The 25,485-nt window shown below is 17.6% G+C and overlaps 3 protein-coding genes and 1 pseudogene across 3 annotated transcripts, besides 1 other annotated feature; 3 read left to right on the forward strand and 1 right to left on the reverse strand.

The window, feature by feature from the left end:
* The first annotated feature begins 3,552 nt into the window (after positions 1–3,552).
* PF3D7_1252400 lies at positions 3,553–12,374 on the forward strand (annotated as a pseudogene).
* Positions 3,553–12,374: a sequence feature (reticulocyte binding protein homologue 3, pseudogene).
* A 391-nt stretch (positions 12,375–12,765) lies between these two features.
* Positions 12,766–14,116, reverse strand: PF3D7_1252500 (Plasmodium exported protein, unknown function; the record flags this gene model as incomplete). The annotated part of the gene is made up of 2 exons (XM_024473420.1): positions 12,766–13,758; positions 13,925–14,116. The coding sequence occupies 2 exons, from the start codon at positions 14,114–14,116 to the stop codon at positions 12,766–12,768; spliced, it is 1,185 nt and encodes a 394-aa protein (XP_024329184.1).
* A 3,937-nt stretch (positions 14,117–18,053) lies between these two features.
* On the forward strand, positions 18,054–19,415 carry PF3D7_1252600 (esterase, putative; the record flags this gene model as incomplete). Its single annotated transcript, XM_001350872.1, has 1 exon — positions 18,054–19,415. One exon carries the CDS (start codon positions 18,054–18,056, stop codon positions 19,413–19,415), a length of 1,362 nt encoding a protein of 453 aa, XP_001350908.1.
* A 2,702-nt stretch (positions 19,416–22,117) lies between these two features.
* Positions 22,118–23,624, forward strand: PF3D7_1252700 (Plasmodium exported protein (PHISTb), unknown function; the record flags this gene model as incomplete). The annotated part of the gene is made up of 2 exons (XM_001350873.1): positions 22,118–22,309; positions 22,464–23,624. The coding sequence occupies 2 exons, from the start codon at positions 22,118–22,120 to the stop codon at positions 23,622–23,624; spliced, it is 1,353 nt and encodes a 450-aa protein (XP_001350909.1).
* Positions 23,625–25,485: the final 1,861 nt, after the last annotated feature.

Raw genomic sequence — 25,485 nt, forward strand, 5'->3', positions numbered from 1 at the left:
ATTAATTCATAGAAATTATAGAAGGTGACGTAAGTGGACCAATAAAAAAAATAATAATAATAATATATATATATATATATATATTATAAATACATTGAAAATTTTATGTATTCCCCATATGTATCGATTTGGAAATTATATTTATTAAAAAGAAATATTTTACGTTATATAATTATATAAAATTTTATTTCATTTTTTTATATAACTTCACTTGTTATTACTGAAAAATATTATATATAAGGAGGGATAATATGATTTATTTAATAATTTTTCGATAAAATTAATACAAATAGAAATGGAAATATTAATTATGACGGATTGTTTTTTATTTTATTTTATTTTATTTTATTTTATTTTATTTTATTTTTTTTTTGAGTGTCCTTTTTATTTTTGAATAATATTATATGATAAATAAAGTAGTATAAAAATAAGAAAATAAAGAATAAAATAATTAAAGGAATAACAGTTCGATATATTAATATTTTTATATATATATTTGTACGTTATAATATATTATATTTGATTAATATTAGACATACTGCAATTATTGTTTTATATTTTTTTTTTTTTTTTTTTATATAACTTTGTTAATATTTAAAAGATCTATATTTTTATATCTACAAAAAGGACCCTAGATTTTTTAGAAAGAATAAAATGTTTATGTATAATATGGTAATTTTTTGATGTAATGCAAAATGTATATAATGAAACATATATATATATATATATATTAAAATATTATTACGTAGCTTCCTATTAGTGATTTTAAACATATCTGTTATTGATTTATTTATAGTAATATTAATATTATTTTTCATATATATAACGAATTGTTTGTATTTAAAGTAATAAATGTATTTGTTATTTTACTTCTCTATATATTATTATATATTGATAATAATGTATATTTCTAATATGTATTTAATTTTTTTTTTTTTTCATTATATTTTCTACAAAAGGAAAAGTGAAAACAAGTGAATAAGATAAATAAATTAAATAAGATAAAAATAGGAATTACAATAACTACTAAATCAATTAATATATAATAAATTCTTTTATATGGATTATTTATATATTATGGTTTCATTTTTTTACATGTACGCAAAAGTGTGTACTTTTTTTTTTTTTTTTAGGGACCATTTTATAATAAGTACAAATAAGAATATGTATTCTCGTATTCATATTTTTTATTTTATTCTTATGTATGGATTATTATAATTATTGTAATAATATTATGAATTAAACATATTTTCTCTATGTGATATTATATATATATATATATGTAAATAAATAATTTAATTGAGAATAATGAAATATTTTTATAGGTTCTTAAAAATATAAGGAAAAATATAATAATATTGGGAACATATATTTATTATATTGCATATAAATAAAGAAATATCTTTTTTTTCTTATTTATTGGGTTTTTTTAAAAAGATTAAAATATATTTTATATATAAAATGGATTTAATAAAATAATATTAAGAAATTATATTAACTTATGTATTTTTTTATTAATAATTATTATAATGTTATTTGAAATAATATATGTATATGTAATATTATATTCATTCCATATATCTTTTATTTAATCTCTTAATATTTTAATTGATATATATATTTTTTATATATTCAGCCTATGCTGCACATGTTTTTTTTATTTTTTATATTTATTCTATTTGTCTATATATATTATTCAATAATGCTAATATATATATATATATATATATTTATTTATTTATTGTTATTTATTACAAATGAATGCACTATATCTTAATTTTGTTAATTTCCCAAAATATTATATATACGCAAGAAATATTATGAAATGTGAAATTGTCTTAGATATATGAAAATTTGGTTGAACTCTATATTTTAAATATTAATATTAAGTTATTATTTGATATACATTATTAATTGAAAAATATACGTTATAAATTTGTCTTTACTTTTTTAATTAACATATAATATATATATATATATATATATTTATTTATTTATTTATTTATATTTCAGTTTAATTTTTTTTTTTTTTTTCTACAATTTAATATTTTGTTTTAACTTGTTCTTTATAGAAGTGTATAAATAAAAGAATAAAAATAATTAAAGAATTGAAATATAAATAATATGATCTATTTTTATATGTATTTATTATTTTTCTTAATTTAACATATTAACACCAAAAAATGTTATTTATAATTGAATTATTAATTTTTTTCTTTTTTCTGTATAAATTTAAAAATAATTGTTCCTTTAATAAAATATGTAGATAAATAAATAAATATATATATATATATATATATATATTAATTTTATTTGTTATATTTATTTACTTTTTTTTTCATGTGTAATTTTAAAATTACAATACAAATGGTTTATACTATATAAAATGTGTATATATATTAATATATATATTTCTTGATTTTATTTGTTTTTATATTATATAACAACTTTACAAATTTGTTTTACAAAAAATATTTTTTAATTAATTTTTATTTTTATATTATAAATAATAAAAAAATGAAATGTGAAATCAAATAAAAACAAAGAGAACACAACAAAATGTAAAAGAGAAAGGGAAAAAAGTAAGAAAAAGAAGAAAAACAAAATGAGAAAAAAGATTTTAAGCAAGCCACACAGATGTGGAAATCTTATTATATTAATATAAAAATGAGGATTTGTTTTTTTTTTTTTTTCTTTAATTTTATAAAAAAGTTTATTATTTGAGGATTTAATAATAAAACTACATTTTTAATAATTATAAAATTATATAATTATGTTATACAGATTAATCTGAATAAAAATATTAAGAATTGTTCTTTTTTTTTTTTTTTTTTTTTTTTTTTTAAATCTATATGTTCCTTGACGTTATAATGCAGTAAATATAATATCCTTTATAATCTTAGAATTTTCTATTTTATTTATTTATTTTTTTTTTTTGATTACTATGAATTTCTAATTTTACTGTTCATTTAGGAAAAAGAACAAATAAAAAAAAAAATAGAATAAAAGGATTTTAATGTCATGCATATATTTTAAAAATATACACAATATTATGTTGTAGTGATATTAATGGTTCTGTTAATTTATGAGTTTCGCTTCTATTTTTATGATCATTGAACTTTTTTTATACTGCTTATATATAATGTTTTTTTTTTTTAGTTAGTTTATATATATTTTAGTTAATAATATTTTTTACATTTGTTTTTATTATTTTATTTTTATTATATAAATATATATATATATATATATATATATTTTTTTTTTTTTTTTTTTTTTTTTTGGTTTACACATTTTGAGATGATTTGAATAATTGTTCTATATAAATAATAATATTAATATATTGTTAAGAAAAAAAAAGGAAAAATTGAAGTGACTATTTGTATTTAATAAATATATATAACTTTTATCAAAATACATTAGGATATATATATATATATATATATATATATATATTAAGTATATAAATCATTTATATGATGTGTTTTAGAACCGATTAATTAATATGTATATTTAAAACTATAAGATGAATGCATGCTTTAAAATATATGAACTATGAGAAAAGGGTTAATATATAGGACAATTCTTTGTTATATTTTACTTATCTTAATCGGTATTATTATAAAAAAAAAAAAAAACAATAATATATATATATATATATATATATATATATATATATATATATTTATGTGTGAATATTCCAATATATTTATTTTCATTTTAATTTTAATTTTTATATTTTATTTTGTTTTATTTTTTGTAGAAAAGAGTCATCAGAATAATATATATAAAGTAAATGGAAATAATGAAAACTTTCAGTTTTCACATTTGAATTTTTATTCAAAGAACAATGAAGGTTTAAATTTTGGAAGGAGTAAAGTTTCGAAGGGTAGTAATTTACCAAGTGAAAAATCTTCAGATAATAATAATGATAATGATTATTCTTATAAATATTATAATAGTAGTATTAGAAGAAAAAAAGATAATAAAAATAATGTGCATTCGTCAAATTTATTTAGACCCCATTTATTTGTTACATTGAATGAAAAACATTTTGCTAACAATCCAACACATAATTCTTTCTTAAGTAAGATAAAGGTAACGGGTCCCCAAGAGGTTAATAATAATGCTATGAGTTCTGATAAAAATCCTTTATCACATGATTTAAGAAATAATATTATAGAAAATGAAGATCCTAAATTATTAGATGATAATAATTTATATCAAATAGATATGATAGATGAAAATGGGAATTTAAAATTTTCTTTATACCCACATTATGTGAATATACATGTATGCAAAGAAATGATTCATTATAATACTTATTATAATGATGGAACGGAAAACAAGAATAGTAATTTATATAAAATATTAGAACCTTTATCTAAATATATGCATGAAGTTAAAAGTAATTGCTTGAATAATAAGAATAAATTATTAAATGAAATACACAATTTAGAGGATCCTAAATATTATAAGAACAATGTACAAGATGTGTATGATGAGAATATAAAAAATTATCAATTCTTAAGAAATGAATTTGAAAAATGCTTAAATAAATATGATGAAAATATTAATAAAAAAATTTATGAAATGAATACAGATATTCGAAATATGTTAAGTAATACAATTTGTAGAAATAATATATGTGATTTAAAAAATTATAATTTGATTGTTGAATTATATTTATTTCACATTAACGAATTACCTGAAAAGGCTTATCAGAATCATCTAAATAATGCAAAAGAGCTTTTGGAATTTACTTCTAATGTCATAAATGATATGGACAAGAGAATATTGGGAGATAAGAAAACTTTATATTCTATTAATTTTGTACAATCAGAAATTAATGATATTATTAAGAGATATAATTTTCACTTAAATCATATTAACAAGGGAATAAGTGAAATAAAACATATATCAACGAATCAAGCACGTTTACCTAATATGAATAAAACAATACTTATGAACAAAAGTTTTGAACTTGCTAAGACCTTTTCCAACTTTAAAATTAGTACAGAAATTCTTGATATGTTAAATATTTTATTGAGTAGGAAAAAAAGGCATATTACAAGAGTTATTAAATACTTTAATAGAAGATATAAAAACACGATTGAAGAGTATATTATATCCAAACAATTTAGATTCAGAATATAAGAATATAACATCTAAAACTAAAATAACATTAGAGGCAGCTGAAAAGTGTTTTTCGGAAAATAAGTGGAAAATAAAAGATTATGATATGGGTTCTACCTTAGAAATGATAAGTGTAAAAAATAATGGATATGAAAAATTATATATATTAGAAAAATCTATAAACAAATTAAAGAAATTACTTAATGATATAAATAATAAATATCAAACAATTAAAAAGGCTAAAATAAAATTAGACGGATTAGTTGAAAATAAATCCGCTGATAGTACTGAACAGAAAAAAAATCTAATGAATCTTTTACATATTATAGAAAGTATAAAAGAAAATGATAAAATACAAAATTTAGAACATTATTTTATAGATATCAATAATATAAATTTAGAAACCAATTTGTTAATAGAAAATGTGCAAAATTCATTAAACCAATTAATGAAGTTAAAGGAAGATGAAAAGAAAAAGAATACCTTAATAAACGAAATAAAATCAAAGATGGATAATATAAATGAAAAGTTAAAACATATGTATGATATTATATATATAAATGATATAATAAATAATACAGTATTAGAAATTGAAAAATTATTTGATGAAAATTCATTAGTTCTAAATGATTATATAACAAAAAAAAAATAAGATATTAGATAATATAAATATTATTAATAAGGATTTTTTTAATAACAACAACAACAACAATAATAATAATAATAATAATAATAATATAAACAGTGAACATCATTATATTCATAATAATTTGAAAAATTTTTTTAAAGATAGAACAGATTTTATAGATAAAAATGTTAATTATATATATGAAAATCATAGTACTCAAGATATTAATATCATGTTAAATAATACTATTAGTGAATACAACAAATTAGAGTTTATCAATTCAGACATTTTTGATAATATTTCTAAGAAACTAAAAAAAGAATTACAAGATCTTGTGACACTTAAAGAAAGCTTAATGAAGATGAATCACAATGTGTTGAAAATGGATCCTCTAAAAAGTTTAAATCAAGTATTAGAAAAATATGAAGAATTAAAAAAAAATATAAATGAATATTCTAAAGAAGAAAATAAATTATATGATTTTAAAAAGCAAATGGAAAGTCGATTAAATGCATTTATTACAAATTTAAATAATAATGATGAAACCTTAGTTGATGGGAAAAATATTTATGATCAATTTGTAGAATATAAAGAACAATTATTAATAAAAAAAAGAATTATTATAAATAATGAAATTGTTATAATTAATGATGAAGTAAAAAAAATTAAGGATGAATTAAAAAGCTATAATATTCTATCATATAAATTAGAAAATGATACATCTCATGATGTAGTTAATTCTGTAGAAAATACACCAAGTTCTGATGTTGCTACAGCTGTGTCTAATTCTTCATCTATTCTTTCTACATATAATTCTACTGAATTGAATAAATTACGTAACTTCTTTTCTGAAAAGGACGATGAATTAAATGTCGAAAGTAAAGTAAAACAGGATGAAAATATTTTTATTGAAAAGAATAAAATATTCGATGACATAATAAAAGATATTGAATTATATAATAAGAAAACCAATGCAATCAAAAACTTAAATAATGCCATAAATGGATCTATGAATAATTTGTCCTTAATTGATTCAGTAATGAAAAATAAAGGTGACATTATAAATAGATTATCTCAAAGATCTTATTTAATACAGACAGATAATTTTATAGATATATATGAAAAAATATTTTTAAAAGATAATTTAAATAAAGGTTTAGAAGAAATAGAAAATAGATTATCTAATACTTATATGAACGAATTGAAAATAGAAGCAGAAAAACAAAATGAGAAATATAAGAAATTAAAGGAAAATATAAATACATATGATGATACATTTTTAGAGAAATTAATAGGAGATAATTATGAATGGGAAGTTCTCAAAATTGAATTAAATGGTTTAAATGTAAATTATAATATATTACAAGCAAATATAGATACCTTAATAATTAAACCTTATATAGACCATATTGATCATATTATATCATTAATAGAATCTTTGAAGCATAATATAGAAAATAAAATTAAGAAGGTGATACCTAATTTAGAAAGGTTAAAAGATTTTATTCAAACAAAATTTAACACAAATGATATTAAATTAGATCATAATAATCTTATTACTATACGTATTGATAACAGGGATTATAACCATATGAAACTTTTAGAAGAAAAAAAAGAGGATTTATTTAAAAATATTAATGATAAAAAAGAGGAAATAGAAAAACTAAAATTAAAATTAGAAGAAAACATGAATAATACTAAAAAGGAAATGGAGAATACCAATATAAGTTATGGAATTAAGAAAAAGAATTTAATTGATATATATGAAAGTATGAGCAGTTTATTGAAATCTATTATTACCACTGATGAAAATTTATATAAATTACAAAATGTAGATGAATTTAGATTATTATATGAATTAATATTAATAGAAGAGATTAATGAAAAAATTAAAAATCAAATCAAAGAAGCTTCTGTGGAACGAGTAGAAATTGAATTGTATAAAGAAAAAATTATTCTTAGTATGAATAATTCTATAAAGGAAGATATATCAAAACTTACAACATTCAAATATAATGAAATATATGATGAATGTATTACGAAAGAAAACAATATAAAAGAGCTCTATACAAAATCATCTTCATTATTAGAAGAGTCTTGTAGAGATAAAAATATGGATATTATTAAAACTAACAAATCAGTTCTTGATGAATACTTAAAGACATCTATTCAAAATAACAATGATATTAAAAATAGTTTAGCTAGTTTAAAAAATATGTATGCCATATTACAATCTATTAAATTAGATGCAGTTACTAAATATATCTTAGATAATAGTTATAAATGTGAAGACCATGCTAGAGATTTAGAAATGGAATTAGAAAAAGAGAGTGCGTTATCAAAAAATATAAAATTAAAAATTGAAAAAGCAGAAGAATACAGAAATAAAGTTTTAGGATCTGAAAAACATGAATCAATTGATATATATATAAGAAATATTGAAAAAATAAAACAAGATATTTCTGTTATAGAATCTGATATAATGACATGCATACAAAATGCTTATGATAATAAAACTAAAAGTATGTTGCACTTTCAAAATGTACATAGAGGTATAGATCTTATTGGCATTTTAAATAAAAAAAATCAAGGAGTAATATCAAAACCAGCAGAAAGTGGAAATATATCAGAAGAATATGAAGGTCAAAATATTAATGATTACTATCAGAAGTGTAAAACATATTCAGAAGAAGCTTCGGATAATTATGATGAAATTTCTTATAGAAAAGATTCTTTATTAGAATTTGAAAAGAAAATAACAAATATATTAAATGATGTTTTAATTTTTAATATGAAAAAAACCCTTGAAAATAAAAAGGACAGTGTAAATAATATTTTGGAAGGAATGAAATTAACAGCATCTATAATTAATGAGAAATCTCACGTATTGTCTGAAAAAATAAGAGTATTAAGAAATCAAAAAAATATAAAAGATGATGAAGAATTATTAAATAATGAAAAATCTAAAATAGCATATGAACAATTCGAATTATATATGGGTAAACTAGAATATGCTATACCGGATATAAATCGTTTACATGATAAGGCAGAAAGAATGTTTAGCAAAGCTCAATTTTTGATGAAACCCATGTTGGATATGTCTCTTATATTAGAAAATAAGAATTTAGAGGAATTAAAAAATAAAGAACATGATTATATGGAAAATATTGAATATATACAAGATGAAGAAAAACATATTAAGTATGAATTAACTAAATTAATTGAAGTTATTCAATTTGTTGATAATATAGAAAATTTGTTAGAAAAATATAGAAAATATTATGAACAAGGGAATTTAGAAAATGTATATAACAATTCTAATAATATCAAAGATCGTATAGAAGAAACAAAAAATTCATTAAGTGTATTAGTTAATATATTTTCATCTATAAAAAATAGCATATATTTAAAAAAGCATAGTGTTAAAATGGAAGATTTAAATAGTTATATAAAGAAAATGAATGATATATATGATGAATTCATGGAATCCTACAATTTGTTACAAAAAACTATTATTGAATCTTCTAATGATGATATAGAATATGAAGAATTAAAACAAGTAAACCGAAACATAGAAAAATTTGAAATACAACTTGTAAAAGCAGAAGAAGATATGAAATTATATTGGAATAGTATTAAAAATGATGTATATAATAAATTAGTATATTATATTAAAGATATGTTATTAGAATTAGACAATCGATGTAAATCAGTCGATACAATATTAAATGAAGGTTTTGATTTTATAAATAAATGTGCTAAAGAGAGTAATGTTTCTGGTGATGATGATAATGTATATAATGAATTAAATAAAGCAATTAATAAATATAAAGAAATACATGAAAAGTCTAATTTTGTTTGTAAAAATGAAGCAGAAAGTTTGTTTGGAATTATTGTAAAGTCTTCAAATATTATAGGCATGAAAATAATAACAGGTTTAGGTTTAGAGTTAAAAGAAGATGTTGATTTAGGTACTATGTCTTTATTAAATTCAAGTTTACATTTTCATACTGCATCTATAAATAAATTATATTCTACCATAGAATCTGATGTATATGATAAAGTAAATGATTGTTTAAAGTCTTCTCTTGATATAGTAAAATATTCGTTTGATATTGAAAAGAAGAAAAGACAAATTAATAGTATAATGGAAGAAATAAATAACGTACATGCTCATATTACAATAAAGATTGAACTAGCTAATATGATTAATGATTCTAGAAATAAAATAAGTGTGGTTTTAAATAAAATATATGTATCTATAAATAAAATTAAGAATGTAAAAGAAATGACATGTGATGATAGTAGTTATCATATGATAATGGAAAAAGGTGAATATGATAAATTAAAAGAATATTATAAAAATTATAATGAAGAAAAATTGGCTACTTTAAATGAATTGAATACAAATAAATTAAAAGAAAATTTGAATTCTTGTAAAAAATTGTTAGATGAATTACAAAACACAATGAAAAACACCATTGAAGAAGAATCTCCTAAGAAGGTTATAGAGGATATAAAAAAATCATATGACGAAATAAATGGGCGTATTGGTAATACAGAAATGGATGCGGAAGCAATAAATGTGGTTTTAGAAGAATTAGTTAAAAGACAAAATAAACGTAAAGCATCTTGGTATACATCATTAATTGGAAAGGTGAATACTAAAATGTCTTTTGATAAAAAGAGATTGGTTGATAGACAAAAAATATCTCAATCGTTTTTAGATTCTATGAAATTGAATTTTAATATGATTAATAAAATGATTAATAAGATAAATAATCATTTTGATAAACATCAGATAAATAATTATTCTTTAGGTAATGTTGAGAAAATGATGAATTACATAAATGATTCAAATGAGAAAGGAACAAGTGTTATCGAATTAATTGATAATTTGACGAAAAAAATATCAATAAATAACAGTAATAATAATAATAATAATAATAATAATAATAATAATAATAATAATAATGATATAATAAATTTTATAAATAATACTAAAGAAAACCTTATAACGAATTATGAAAATTTAGGTAAGAAAGAAAAGGATTTAGAAAATATTTATTTAAAAATATTTTTTAGTAAATTAGAAGAAATAGAAAAATCATCTGAAAAATATTTTTATATATCTAAAGCATTTAATAATGTGGTTAAATATCAAGGTCAAAAATTATCAGATAATATAAATAGGATGAATAATATAAAAAATATTATAGAAGAGAAAGAAACCATTTTAAATAATATTAATAAAAATTTTACATTAGATACTATTAAAGAATTTAATAAAGCTTATGATAATATTTTATTTCATATGCGTGATTTATATGATTTAGAAGAATCAAAATATGATGTAGGAAGAAAATTAAATATATATATAGAATATATATATCAGATAAGAAATAAATCAAATAATTTAATAAATAATTTTTATGATATTAGAAATACTGGATATATAATGATTCATGAAACTGAAAAATTAAAAAATGATATAAATGAATATATGAATAAAATAAATAAAAATATAAATAATACTAATAAAGAATTTGATATAACATTAAGAAATATAAAGACAAATAATTACTTTGTAAATAATAATCATGAAATTAAGAAAGTCATTGATAATTTTTGGAATCATTTAGATACTATAAAAGCAAACTTTTCTACATTTTTACCACAAAATGAAAAATTGGTTTTAATTAAAAGTTATTTAAATGACATAAAAAATATAATGAATGAACTTATGAGAAAAGAACAAGTTGATGTTAGTATTCAAACATGTACCAGAAATTTAGATATAGAATTGGAGAAAATAAATAAAATTAAACAAAATAATGCAATAACAGATGATATGGTTGAGAATTTATTTTCACTTAAAGATAAATATAAAAATGAATTCTTATTAACAAAAGATATCTTAAAAAGAGTACAAGATAAGTATCAAGAAATGAATAAGATATATAGAACATTAACTGTAAATACTGATAACAATGAAAATAAATTTGCCTTAAAATATTTGAGCAATGTAAATGCTTTTATTAATGAAATAAAATTATCTGTAAGTGCTATGGAAACTTTTTTGAATATTATAGATGGGAAAACAAAGAATTTAGAAATCCATAGAGATCCTAAGTTGTATAGTAATAATCCAGTTACTTTATCCCGTGATGGTAAGAATGATATTGAAGAAGAAGAAGAAGAAGATGAGGAAGATGAAAAAAATATAAACAACTCCCAAGATACCACATTAAGTTATCATGAAAATGAAAAAGCTAGACAAAATGAAAATACAAACAAAGGACAATTATTAAATGAAGAATATGTAAATGGAAGTAAAGATAACACGAAAAATTCGAATAATGGTAGAGATAGATTTAATTATAATTATTATTCTAATAAAGGTTTTGATTACACTCAGATTAAATATGCTTCAGGATTTGCTATTGGTTTAATTATTTGTTCTAGTGTTGGATTTATATTTAGAAAAGAAATTAATAACAGTGAAGTTGATTTTAATGGAAATGTTCAAGATTTCCATTTTACTAAAGCAAATAATCTGAGAGAAAAGGATGAAATAGTTGAAGTACCATTTAATGCAAATGATTATATTTAAAATAAATATTCTTTATAAATTACAAGAATAATAATACATCAGGAAATTTGATGTATATATATAATCCGATTTTGATCTATATATATAAAAATGTGTATATATAAATATATATATATATATATATATATATTATTTAAAAAGTTATTTTTATTATTATTTTTTTATTATTATTTTTTTTTTTATGTGCTATAATTATGACAATATAAATTTGTATATATAATCCAATTTTGATATATACATATATACATATGTATGTATGTATAAATTTAGTAATATTTTATTTAAAAAAAAAAATAAAAAATTTGTAGTTTTTATAGAAATATAATATAAAGAATTTTTTTTTATATGTATATATAATTATTATATATATATATATATATATATAAAGTACTTAAAAAAAAGAAAGATATGTGCTAAGTGCTAAAGCACATATAACAGATACTGGGCATGTAGGACATATTACAGATGTGATAACACAGGTTATCATAATAAATATTACCTTAAAAGTTATTTTTAATTTTTTATATAATTTTATGTGTTTTGATTTTTTAATTAATTGTTCATATAAAGTTTTGTATTTAATATAATCTATTCTATATGTATTCATTTTATCTAATTCATCATTAGTCATAATGTGATATTTTTGTTCTAAATAGGAGTCTATATAATCTTTAAATTCTTGTGATATATTATTATTAGTTTGATTCAAATCTGATAAAGCTCTAAAAAATGCTTCATTATAGCATGTAATATTTTCATGTTCTTCGGAACAGAACGTCTTAATTTGTTGTTCATCTGATAATGGATCGAAATATGTTTGTTCATTGTTTGTATTATGAATCTGTGTTGAATTAAATGTACCTAAGGATTGTTCGTTGTCCTTTTCGTATGTAGAAATATCATTTAAATTATTATTGTATGGAGAATAATTGAAATTATTAATTTGATGAATGTCATTGGTAGGATTAATATCATTTAAATTATATGGATGATTAAATTGTTGATTATCATTAAAATAATTAATTTCATGAGGAATAGTATTATGATATTTATATTTTTCATTTTGATCCTTATAATGATGATCATATGATTCTATATTTGTTTGTTCATTGTGTTCTTTTATTGTATCATCTTTATTTATAGGTGATATATATTCTTCTGTTTGATACATTTTATATTTTGTTAATATTTCTTTTAGACGTTTTTCTAATTTATGTTTTTTCTCATCGTGATCTTCGCTTTGTGGATTGATATCCTCATCAATTTTTAATAAGGATTTATTTTTTGTCATTAAACATTCACGTTCTTCTAAAATTCTAGAAGGTTTTGAATTCTTTATACCTCTTTGATTAAATATTCTGTTGGTATGTTGTCTAAAGATGTCCTAAATATTTCAAAAAAAAAAAAAAAAAAAAAAAAAAAAATATATATATATATATATATATATATATATATATATATAAATGTTTATGTTCATATTTAAATTTTAGTACAGTATATTTTTTTCAGATTTTTTAAAAATTCTATCATGAATTTTTCTTGAAAATTACATTTTTGGTAGGAAAGAATATACAAAATAAAAGGAGGAACTTAAATACGATACAAAAAAACCATGAACTATTTTTAAATTTTTGAAATAGTCCTTTTTTTATTTTATGTTCTATCCCTAAACAGTGGCTCTTTTTATAGTTTTGTAGACAAGGATATACAAAATTTAAAAGAGGACTAGTAGTTTTATTCATTATCTAAAGGATAATTAAAAGAACTAAATATAATTATATATATATATATATATATATATATATATATATATTTTTATTTATTTATTTACATTTATATTATTGTAATTTTTTGTTATTTTTCTATGTATTATATAGGATCATAAAGATATAAGAATAAAATATGCAAGGATTACAAAAAATAGAAGAACATGCTTAAAAACTATAGAAATACTTCAAATAGATTATCTATATAATATAATAATTATAATAATATGTACATGATAATTTTGTAGAACTTATAAAAAAGAAAATATAACTCATAAAATTAGCTCTTGGACAATACCTATAACATTTATCGGTATATTGTTTAAGAATACTTATATTTATTATTAATATGGAAAATTGAAAATACAATTTAAATGTTATTATAAATATTATATTTATGTATATATGTATATATATATTTTTTTTTTTTCATATATTTTTATATTATTTTTTATATATAAAATACATAAATTATTTACAAAATTATCGTATATATAAATATTATATATTTATATATAATCATATACTATAAATTGAACTGTTATTTATTTTAATTTTACTTAAATATGAAGTTATATGATCATATTTTTATTTATTAATTTAATATTAATTATAATTATATGTACGAACTTTTTTTTTTTTTTTTTTAAAAATAGAAATATATATTTTTGCGTCCATTTTAAAAGAAGTAAATTGAAATGAAAATCGGACAAGGAAATTATTAATAGTACTTCTTCATATGAAATAATAAAGATAATATTAATTATTATTTTGTAGTATTTAAAAAAAAAAAAAAAAAAAAAAAGGAAAAAAAAAAAAATGTATATATATTGATAAATCAAAAAAATATTATAAAAATGATGGGAGGATTTATTTATATATTTTTATTAATTTTATAAATATTATTATTATTTAAATATTTTATGAATATAATATTATTTGATTAATACTGAATTTTAGTATTTCATTTTATTTTATTTTATTTTTATAATTTTATTTATTTTATATATTTTATATATTCTATATTCTTTTAAGTACACATCATTCAATTTTTATAAGAAAGGAATCAGATGGAAATTGAATAAAAGGAGATAATTTAAGAAAATTTACATGAGAATGATGATATATATATGTATATATTATAATTTTTATTTGTGTATAATATAATATTGGAAAATATATTAATATAAAATGGAAAAAAGAAAAAAGAAATAAATAGGAAAAATCAAATGAACATATAAGAAAAGAAAAAAAATATTTTTGAACAAATATATTTGTATATATAATATAATGAAGTACCAATTTATTTAAATGGATATTATATATATATTTGTTCGTTATTTTAAAAAAAAATAGAAAAATTAAATAATAAAAATTAAAATTTAAAAATTTTGATAATGAATATAAATATATATAAAAGTAGCGTTATTACAGTTTAACGTTATTATATATATATATATATATATATTATAATAAAAGTAACCTTCATCCTTATTATGAAATGAAAATATTTAGTTTACTAATATATAATAGAAATATTTATAAAATTATGTCATTAAAAATTTTTAAAGGTACAAAAAAAAAAAATAAAAAAAATTATTTATAAGTATATATATATAAATATTTAAATATCTAGAATACTCTATAGAACTTGTGAAGTAGGTAAGAAAAAAAGAAAAATATATATTTATAATAAACTTATAAATAATATAATAAATTTTATTTTGTCATAATATATTATATTTAATGTTAAAATAAAAATAATGAATAATAATATATGTATATTATAATATATTAAAGAATTAACATTGAATTATTTCTACATTTTTTTTTTTTTTTTTTTTACTTCAATAATGTTCTTTATAAATGTTATATATTTATATACTATATATTATTATTATTATTGTTATTATTTTATTATATAATATTATGTGACTATTATTATTAAAAAAACATATATATACTTACTATATCGTATTTATTTAATTAGATTTTTTTTCAATGATTATTAACATAAAATAATATATATACATAGACACATTTATTATATATATATATAAAATACTTATTATATATAATGTACAACATATGAATACATAAAAATAGCATCTTGTTTTTGATTTGCATATAGTTTCTATAATGCTTATTTATTTATTTATTTATTAGAGATTTCCCTTAGGATTAAATTTATAAAGATATCCAAAAGTATTTAGTTATCATATTATTTAATATATAGCGCTTTTCTAATTAGATTACATATAAATATATATATATATATATATATATATATTAAAAAGAAAAAGGAAAATTTTATTTTTAATAATATATAGAAGGATCTTCCTAATTTTTTTTTTTTTTAATTTCAAATTTATATATACCTTTTCCCTTGTTTATGTAAAAAGAAGGCAATATAATGTGTTTCATATATATTAATATAAAACCGAAACTATTATAATTTATATATATAATATATATGATTTTTTAAATTTTACTACTACCATTCTTAAGAAATAGGGTTTAATTAAAAATTAGTTTATGTTTTAAATATTATATAAAAAATATTATTGGTTAAATGTAAGAAAAATATATAAAGAATGTAAGGTAAAATAAAAAATATTTATTTTAAAAACCAAATATATTCTTTATGATTTCCAAGAGCAAATTTTTATATAAAATATATTTATTATTCAATGTGGGGATATATATATATATATATATATATATATATATATGTATGTATGTATGTATGTATTGTATATATGTATGTATTAATAATATTAAATTAAACTACAAAACGAACCGAATTTTTTTTTTTTTTTTTTAAATATAAAAGAATTACATGTTGAAGTAGAAAATAATTTGAAAATTTACAAAAAGGAATTTAACTTTTCCAAAAGTTTATTTTTTTCATTAATATAACAATTTTTTATTTTTTTTATTTTTACAAATGATGGTAAAAAAGGGATATTAATTAAAAGTTCATGTTATTGGATAGACTAAAATGAAAAATAATATATATATATATTATATGTATAAATATAAAAATTTATTTAAAATATATTTTTGTTGTATTTTTTAAGGAGAAAAAAAAAAGAAAAATATAATTCTAATAATATATAATTATAAATAATTATATATATTTCAAAATATTGAATTAATTTTATATGGCTCCATTTGTACGCATCCATGTTTTTATATATCATTACAACTATGTTATATTAAATTCTTTTTTTTTTTATTTTTATATGATATATGTTATAATTAATTTTTGTATCATTAATAATATATAATATGTTTTTTTTTTTTTGAAATTATATATTTAAGAAAATAATTTTGTTAGGTTTTAGTAATTTGAACCAATGTAGTTATTAAAAAAGGAATTTTGAAAATTATTGTTCTGTTCTATTATATATTATATATATATATATATATATATATATATATATATATATATATATATATAATATATGTATTATATATATGGTTATATATGGTATAGTTCTTTTGTTTTGTTATTATTTTATTTTTTATATTTTTAATTTTTTTTTTTTGATCTGGCAAATTTATTTTAAAATTAATTTATTATTATTATTATTATTGTTTTTTAAACATATATATATATTTATTATTACGGTTCTTAATTTCATTCTATTATTATTTATTTATTTATTTTATTATTTTATTATTTATTTATTTTTTTTTTGTTGTTCATCGTGATTATTCTTTTTGAACGTATTTATATATATATTAATTTATTTGTTGTACGTAAATATGCTTGTTTAATTTACTTTTTTTTTTAATAAAGTTTTAAAAATATAATATATATAAATATAAATATATATATATAAATAAATAAATATATATATATTTTTCTTTTTTTTTTTTGTTTATTTTTATAATTTTTACATTTATAATGGTTGAGAATGAATTAATTAATGAGAATAACTTAACTCATAAGAGGTTAGATGGAACGCCAAAACTTGATTCCTTTTTTAACAAGGATGGTTTATTAATAAGAACATATTCCTGGACAGTTAAGAAGGCAATAGGTATAATAGTTTTAATTCATGGTTTAAATTCTCATTTTCGGTTACAATATTTAAAACATAATGCAGATATCATAAGTAATGATAAAGCAGTATTGATAAATTCAGATGAATATTATATATATAAGGATAGTTGGATAGAACGTTTGAATAATGAAGGATATTCTGTTTATGGTTTAGATTTGCAAAGTCATGGGAAATCAGATGGATGGCAGAATTTAAGAGGTAATGTAAATTATTTTGATGACTTAGTATATGATGTTATACAATATATTAATAAAATAAATAGTTCTGTAATAAAAGAAAGGGAAGATCCAAAGGAATATTCATATTCAGATTATAATTATAATTTTAAAAATAAAATGCCTAATATTGTGAGATCTCCTTTATATATTATGGGTCTTTCTATGGGTGGAAATATTGCTTTGAGGGTCCTAGAATTAATAGGTAAATCAAAAGAAGTTAATGATAATTTAAATGTAAAAGGATGTATATCCTTAGCAGGTATGATATCGATTGATGAAAATGCATCTAAAATTCCTTTTAAATTTAAATATTTTTTTATACCTTTATCAAGATATGTAGCTTATTTTTTTCCCACTTTTCGTCCTAGTCCCAATTTAAATTTTGAAAAATTCCCTTATATAAATGATATTATAAATTTTGATAAGAACAGATATGATAAATGGATAACTATGAGATTTGCGCATCAACTTATAGAAGCAACAAGAAATTTACGGGACGATATGAAATATATACCGAAAGACATACCTGTATTATTTATTCACTCGAAGGATGACTGTGCATGTTATTATGAAGGGGTTGAAATTTTTTTTAATAAATTAGGAATTAATAATAAAGAACTTCATACAATATATGATATGGATCATCTCCTAACCATGGAGCCAGGAAATGAAAGAGTCCTGGATAAGGTTATTACGTGGATTAAAGGTTTAGGAGAAGAAAATGATGATAATAATTCAGCACAATGTATGGATGATACAAATATGCTTAATGCTATTTCACACATTGAAGATGAAATAATAAAAAGAAGCAATGAACGCGTAAAACTTGAAAAACAAAATAATGATGATTTTATTGCACAAAAGGGAAATATTGAAATGTTTACTGTACCTTTAGATAATGAAAAGGATCTTTGTAATATTAGTGATAAAGAAATAATTGAAAACAATATGACACATTCGGAGGTAGAACTTGTAATTAATTGAGGAAGGTTCAAAAAGGGAATCAATATGTATATATTTATATGTATATATTTATATGTATATATTTATATATGTATATATTTGTATGTATATATTTATATGTGTATATGTATATATTTATATGTATATATTTATATGTATATATGTATATATTTATATATGTATCGCTGTTTATTTTAGAAAACGTTTTAATAAAGTAAAAATATTCATGTGTTATTTATGTACAACCATATTATTATATATTTTACCTTTCTGATTTATATAATATCATGGATATATTATGTTTGTCATTTTATTTCTTCTTTTTTAATTTTAATTTTTTTTTTTTTTTTTTTTATAATTATTTTTCATTTTTAATTTTTAGTTGACAATGAAATAATATTAAAATATAAATTATAAATATTTCTAATCTTATTTCATCTATATATATATATATATATATATATATATATATTATGTATGATATATTTTTGAATTAAAATTTTACATTATATTAATCTTAATAACTTGCAATATATATAGCAGTAAGAGCATATAATATTTATAAAATTATTTTTAACGTCAAGTAAAATATAAAATATAAAAAGAAGAAATATGTTTTTTTAAATATTCTTTTTACTGAGTTTATATATTATTATATTATGGATGAATAATTGTTTTGGGGATAAATAATACATTTATGAAAAAGAAATGTAAAAAAAATTAATTCTTAAATATAAATAAATAAATAAATAAATATATATATATATATATATATATATATATAATATACTAAAGAACTAATTTTTATAAATTAAATTTATTATATATACATATGTGTATCATATACGTATAAAAATAAATAAGAAAGATTTATCTCTTTTTCAAATTAATATTTCTGTATTTCTTTTAAGACTCATTTTATATTATTACATTTTCATTCAAAATATTAGAAATTGCAAGATGTGTTATTATGTTATAATATATATGAAAGTGTAATCATAATGTTATATTTTTATTTCTTAATTATTTGAACCTTTTATTTTATTTTATTAATTATAATTTGTTTATAACTATTATTGTGTACTCCGTAAAGGTAGGTAAAAGGAATAATTATTAATACATATACATATATATATTATCGTCGCACATATGAATAAAAAATATATTTTTTTTAATATATATATAATAATATTTATTAATTTTTTCTTGGATATAAATATTCCAAAAAAAAAAAAAAAAAAATATATATATATATATATATATAATAATAATATATAATATTTTTAATATCATATATAAAAATATTACATTTTTAATCACAATTTTTTTTTTTTTTTCTTTAAATAAAAAAGCATAATTATAAATATTTTATGTATTTAAGATTTCTCAACATATACATTTATATGTACTCATTTATCTTATGTAAAATATTAATTTATTCATTTTACTTTTTTTTAAATATTTATTAAAGATATTAAAAGAATATTTTCATAAAATCATATGTACATTTGGACATACAAACAAAAATAAATGCATAAAAATATTACAAAAAAGTATATTAAAAATGCTATGAAATATATTTATAATATTTAAAAGTTTACATATAATATTTTTATAAAATTATATTTATTATATAATTATTTATATATATATATTTATATATATATAATGTTTTTAACATACTTTATGAATATATTTTTACAAATATAATAGATTACAATATGCAAATTTATATATATAGTTACATTTTTTCTTATTTTCACATTATTTTATTTTTATTATCAATTATTACGAAATAAGGAAGAAAAAAGTTGCGCAAAATAACCAAATGAAAGTTAAAAAAAAATATATATATATATAATATATATTTATATATTTATATTATGCAATATTTTAAAGTATTATTCGCAAAAGATATGAAAAATATGTTCCCAAAATATAATATGCTAAATATGGAAATATTATATTTCTCTATATGTTTTTCCTTATAAGAATTGCATACATTTATGAAATCTTTATTTAAAGTTTATTATATATATGTATGTTTATTTATTTATTTATTTATTTTATGTACTGTAAAAAAATAAAAAAAATAAATATATAAATAAAAGAATGAATGAAACGAGTATTCTATATTTTTTTATAATTTATTTTGAAAATGAATGTTTATCCTAATATATCATCCATATTTTTTGCTATATTTAACACATATATATATAATATATATTATTATATGTATATAAAAATTTTTAATAATAGTGATTTAAGTAGATGCGCTAACAACATTTGACTACATAATGATAAAAACAATGTGTAATAAAAAAAAATATATAGTATTCATATGTATTTAGATATATGTGTTTTTGTAATTATAATTTATTTAATTACATAATTTTAAGTTTTTTTTTCCTTTTTTTGAAGAAATAATATACATATATATATATATATATATATATAATTATGGTAAAGTATTTAATAAATTTTATAAATATGATTTTTTAATTATTGTATTATTTAATTAATTTATTTTTTTTTATTTATTTTTTTTCTACAATTGTTTTTAAAATACACATTATTTTTAGATATATATATATATATATCTTAAATAATATATTGTAGAAGAAAAATAGGTGGAAAAAAGAAATATTATAATTAGAAAGTCATATAAGGATTTTTGTTATTACTTTATCTATATAGGATTTATAATATATGTATATTTAAATATGAGTTTATTTATAGAATCCAGTTTTATTTTACCTAAAGGGATTATTGACTCTTATATAAAATTTAAAACATGGAATTCTTGCTCATATAGTGATAAGGAAAAGAAGGCTTCACAAGCAAATATATGGACCCCTGTATTTTCTACTCGTTTCGCTATACCTATTATTGGGATAATATATGCTTTATTATGGGTAAGTTTTATGAAATTTATTATCAGAACAATATGTGTGTTTGTGTGAGAAAAATAAAGAATATGTTCTTTATGTGTAAATATTCATATGACCATATTTGAATATGAATTATTATTCTGTATATCTATATATATATATTTTTATTTATTGTTAGAATGGTGATGCAACTTTTGGATATAGTGCTCTGGATATGTCGCTTGATGAAAAATATTCTCGAACCTTATTTGAAACGAATAATGGAAATAATGGTTACGTTTCCTCTTTGACAAATAAGATATTAAATAATATGAATAAAGGGCCCAAGAAAGAAGTAGAAGAGAAGAATGCCGAAAAGATTTTAGGTTTTGATGATAAAAATATTTTAGAAGCTTTAGATTTATTTATAAATAATATAAAAAACATTGCACTATCAAGTAAATTGAATAGTTCAGATATATATAATCATGGAAATACATTTATAGATAATGTGATGAGTAATGAAGAAATAGATCAAGAAATTGAATCATTTTTAAATGGGGGTAATTACGATAGAGAAAAATTGAATAGATTATGGTGGCAAATTATGAGGAATGAAGAGTTGAAATATGTATCTGTTAATAATAAGTTATATAAAGTTTATAAAGCATTAAGAAAGAAATATAATGTAGATAACTCGTATGCTGAAAATAAATGGAATGAATGTAAAAAGAATATTATAGTAGGAAGAGTAGAATATCAAAATTATATAAATAAAGTTTTCCTTGATTGGATAAATGGAGATTCCATAAATAATGATGAATTTATAAAATTAGTAAGAACATGTAGAGTTACATGGAAAAAATTAAGAACAAAAATGATAAAAGCATTAAAAAAATCATTAACAAAATCTTTTGAAAAAAGACATAATGAATTAAAATCAAATGAATATATATATAAATATAAATATGAATTAGAAGAGGGTGATTATGCAGATGATGATTTATTAATTAAAGATGACTTATTAAATAATCATGATTTTCAATTTGATGATGATGTCAGTAGTGTTATAACAGAAAAAACAAATGAATGTCTTAAAGGTGATCATGATTTAGAATCAGTAAATACAGATAATCATGGAACTGAATTAGAAGAGTCTGATAGTTCTTCAGGATCAAAGGTTTCTAATGAAACTACTAATAGTGGTGATTCTGATGATTCAAAGAAAACTATTGTATTGAATTTAGAGGGTCAATGTACTATATATTTAAGAAGACGCCCCAAAAATTTAACCCTCTCATCACCTCAAAGATTGAAGTTTACAGCAGGGGGTGGTTTCTGTGGTAAACTCCGTAATTAGAAGGAATAAATAAATAAAAAATATATATATATATATATATATATATATATATAATATAATATATAAAAGATAATTTCAAAAATTACCTTAAGGTATATTTTAAAGTTGTAAAGTCAAAAATAAAGATGTAAATGGAATAGTTAAAATAAAAGAATATATAATTTATAAGATTTTTAAGAATATAAATATATATGTTTTTCCCTTATAATCAGAGAAACAAGATTGTTCACACAATTTTCTTTTTGTTTATAAATTTTAGTCAACCATTTTGTTTTTGTTTATAGAACATTAAAATATTTTATGTAAATTTCCAAAATGAAACTTATTTTGGGATAATGTTTCTAATATATATATTTTTTTATATTTTAAATTATAAAATATAGATATAATTATAATTTGTGAATTTTCTATTTTTTATTTTGAAAAAAAATTTGAGTTTAAGATATACAGAAAAGGACCAAAAGGGATAATGAAAAATAAATAGATTTTATATTCGGATATATTTATAAAGCTTATTTGTTTCATTATATTGTATATTTGTATTTGTCTAATTTAGTATTTATTACTTTTATTTTATTTAATATTATTTGATTTTATATTATATAAATTTTTTTTTTTTTTTTTTTTTGGTTTTATAAATGTTTATAATATTTTGATATGATGATTTGGATAGGTCATGTAAATTACCTTGTATATTTTTACCGAAGTGTTTTAATAGAAAATATAAATGCGAATAATATTATATTATATATATATATATATATATATATATATATATATTATAATAGTTCATACAATTAATTATACATAATTGTTATACGTTAATGAAAAAATTGAATATATTTATGCAAGAAGAAAGATATAAATATATTTAAAAAAATAATTTGCATTAGAATTAAAAATTAATAATTAGAATTTTTTTTTAATGTTTTTCATGTGCTTAATATATATAACTTATATTTTTATGAATTGTAGGAATTTTTAAAACATAAAAATTTAATAAAAAATAAATATATTTAAGAACACTAAAAAATGAAAAAAGTCTTAAATGTATAAATATATATATATATATATATTTATATAATATTGATTATTATTAATGTATAAGTGTATTATATTTAAAAAAAGATAAACATTTATAATAAATATTAGTATTTTGTTTTAGTGAAGTGATAAAATTTATGAGTATATATTTTGTAAAGGAATATATATAAATATAGAGAATATTTATATATATATATATATTTTTTTTTTATTAAAAACTTGATATACTTATTTATATAAATTTAAATTAACATTCAAAAATGAATAAACTAAAATTAAATTAGAAAAAATATATATGTATAAATAGAATGCATAATTATAATACCATGCTTGGTATTATTTTCATGAATATAGAACACTACGAAATTAAATAAATATTTATAAGGGGCAACATGGTAATTTATAGACGTTCTTCTATAAATTATTTGTTTTCCATTTTGTTTTTTTTATTATAATTAAATGCTTATATACATATATATATAATATATATATATTATGTATGTACCTAAATTTAGAAAATTCCACCTTGAATTTTTTTATAAAGAAATATTATTTTGATTTTATATTTATACTTCATTTTTTATAAATATATATGTAAAAACATTTGTGAACAATTTATTTCTTTTTTTCTTCTTTTTGAAAATGGTTTATACGACAACAAAGTTTGCATTTATTAATATATATATAGAAAAAAAAAAAAAAAAAAATTAAAAAAATCAATATTATTTTATTTATTAGGATAGATAATTTATTATGTTTTAACAAAAATATATAGAATTATCTTTATTATACAGTTTTATATAAAATAAATATTTCT

Source organism: Plasmodium falciparum, assembly GCF_000002765.6.
Source record: "Plasmodium falciparum 3D7 genome assembly, chromosome: 12".
In the NCBI taxonomy this organism is placed as follows: domain Eukaryota; phylum Apicomplexa; class Aconoidasida; order Haemosporida; family Plasmodiidae; genus Plasmodium; species Plasmodium falciparum.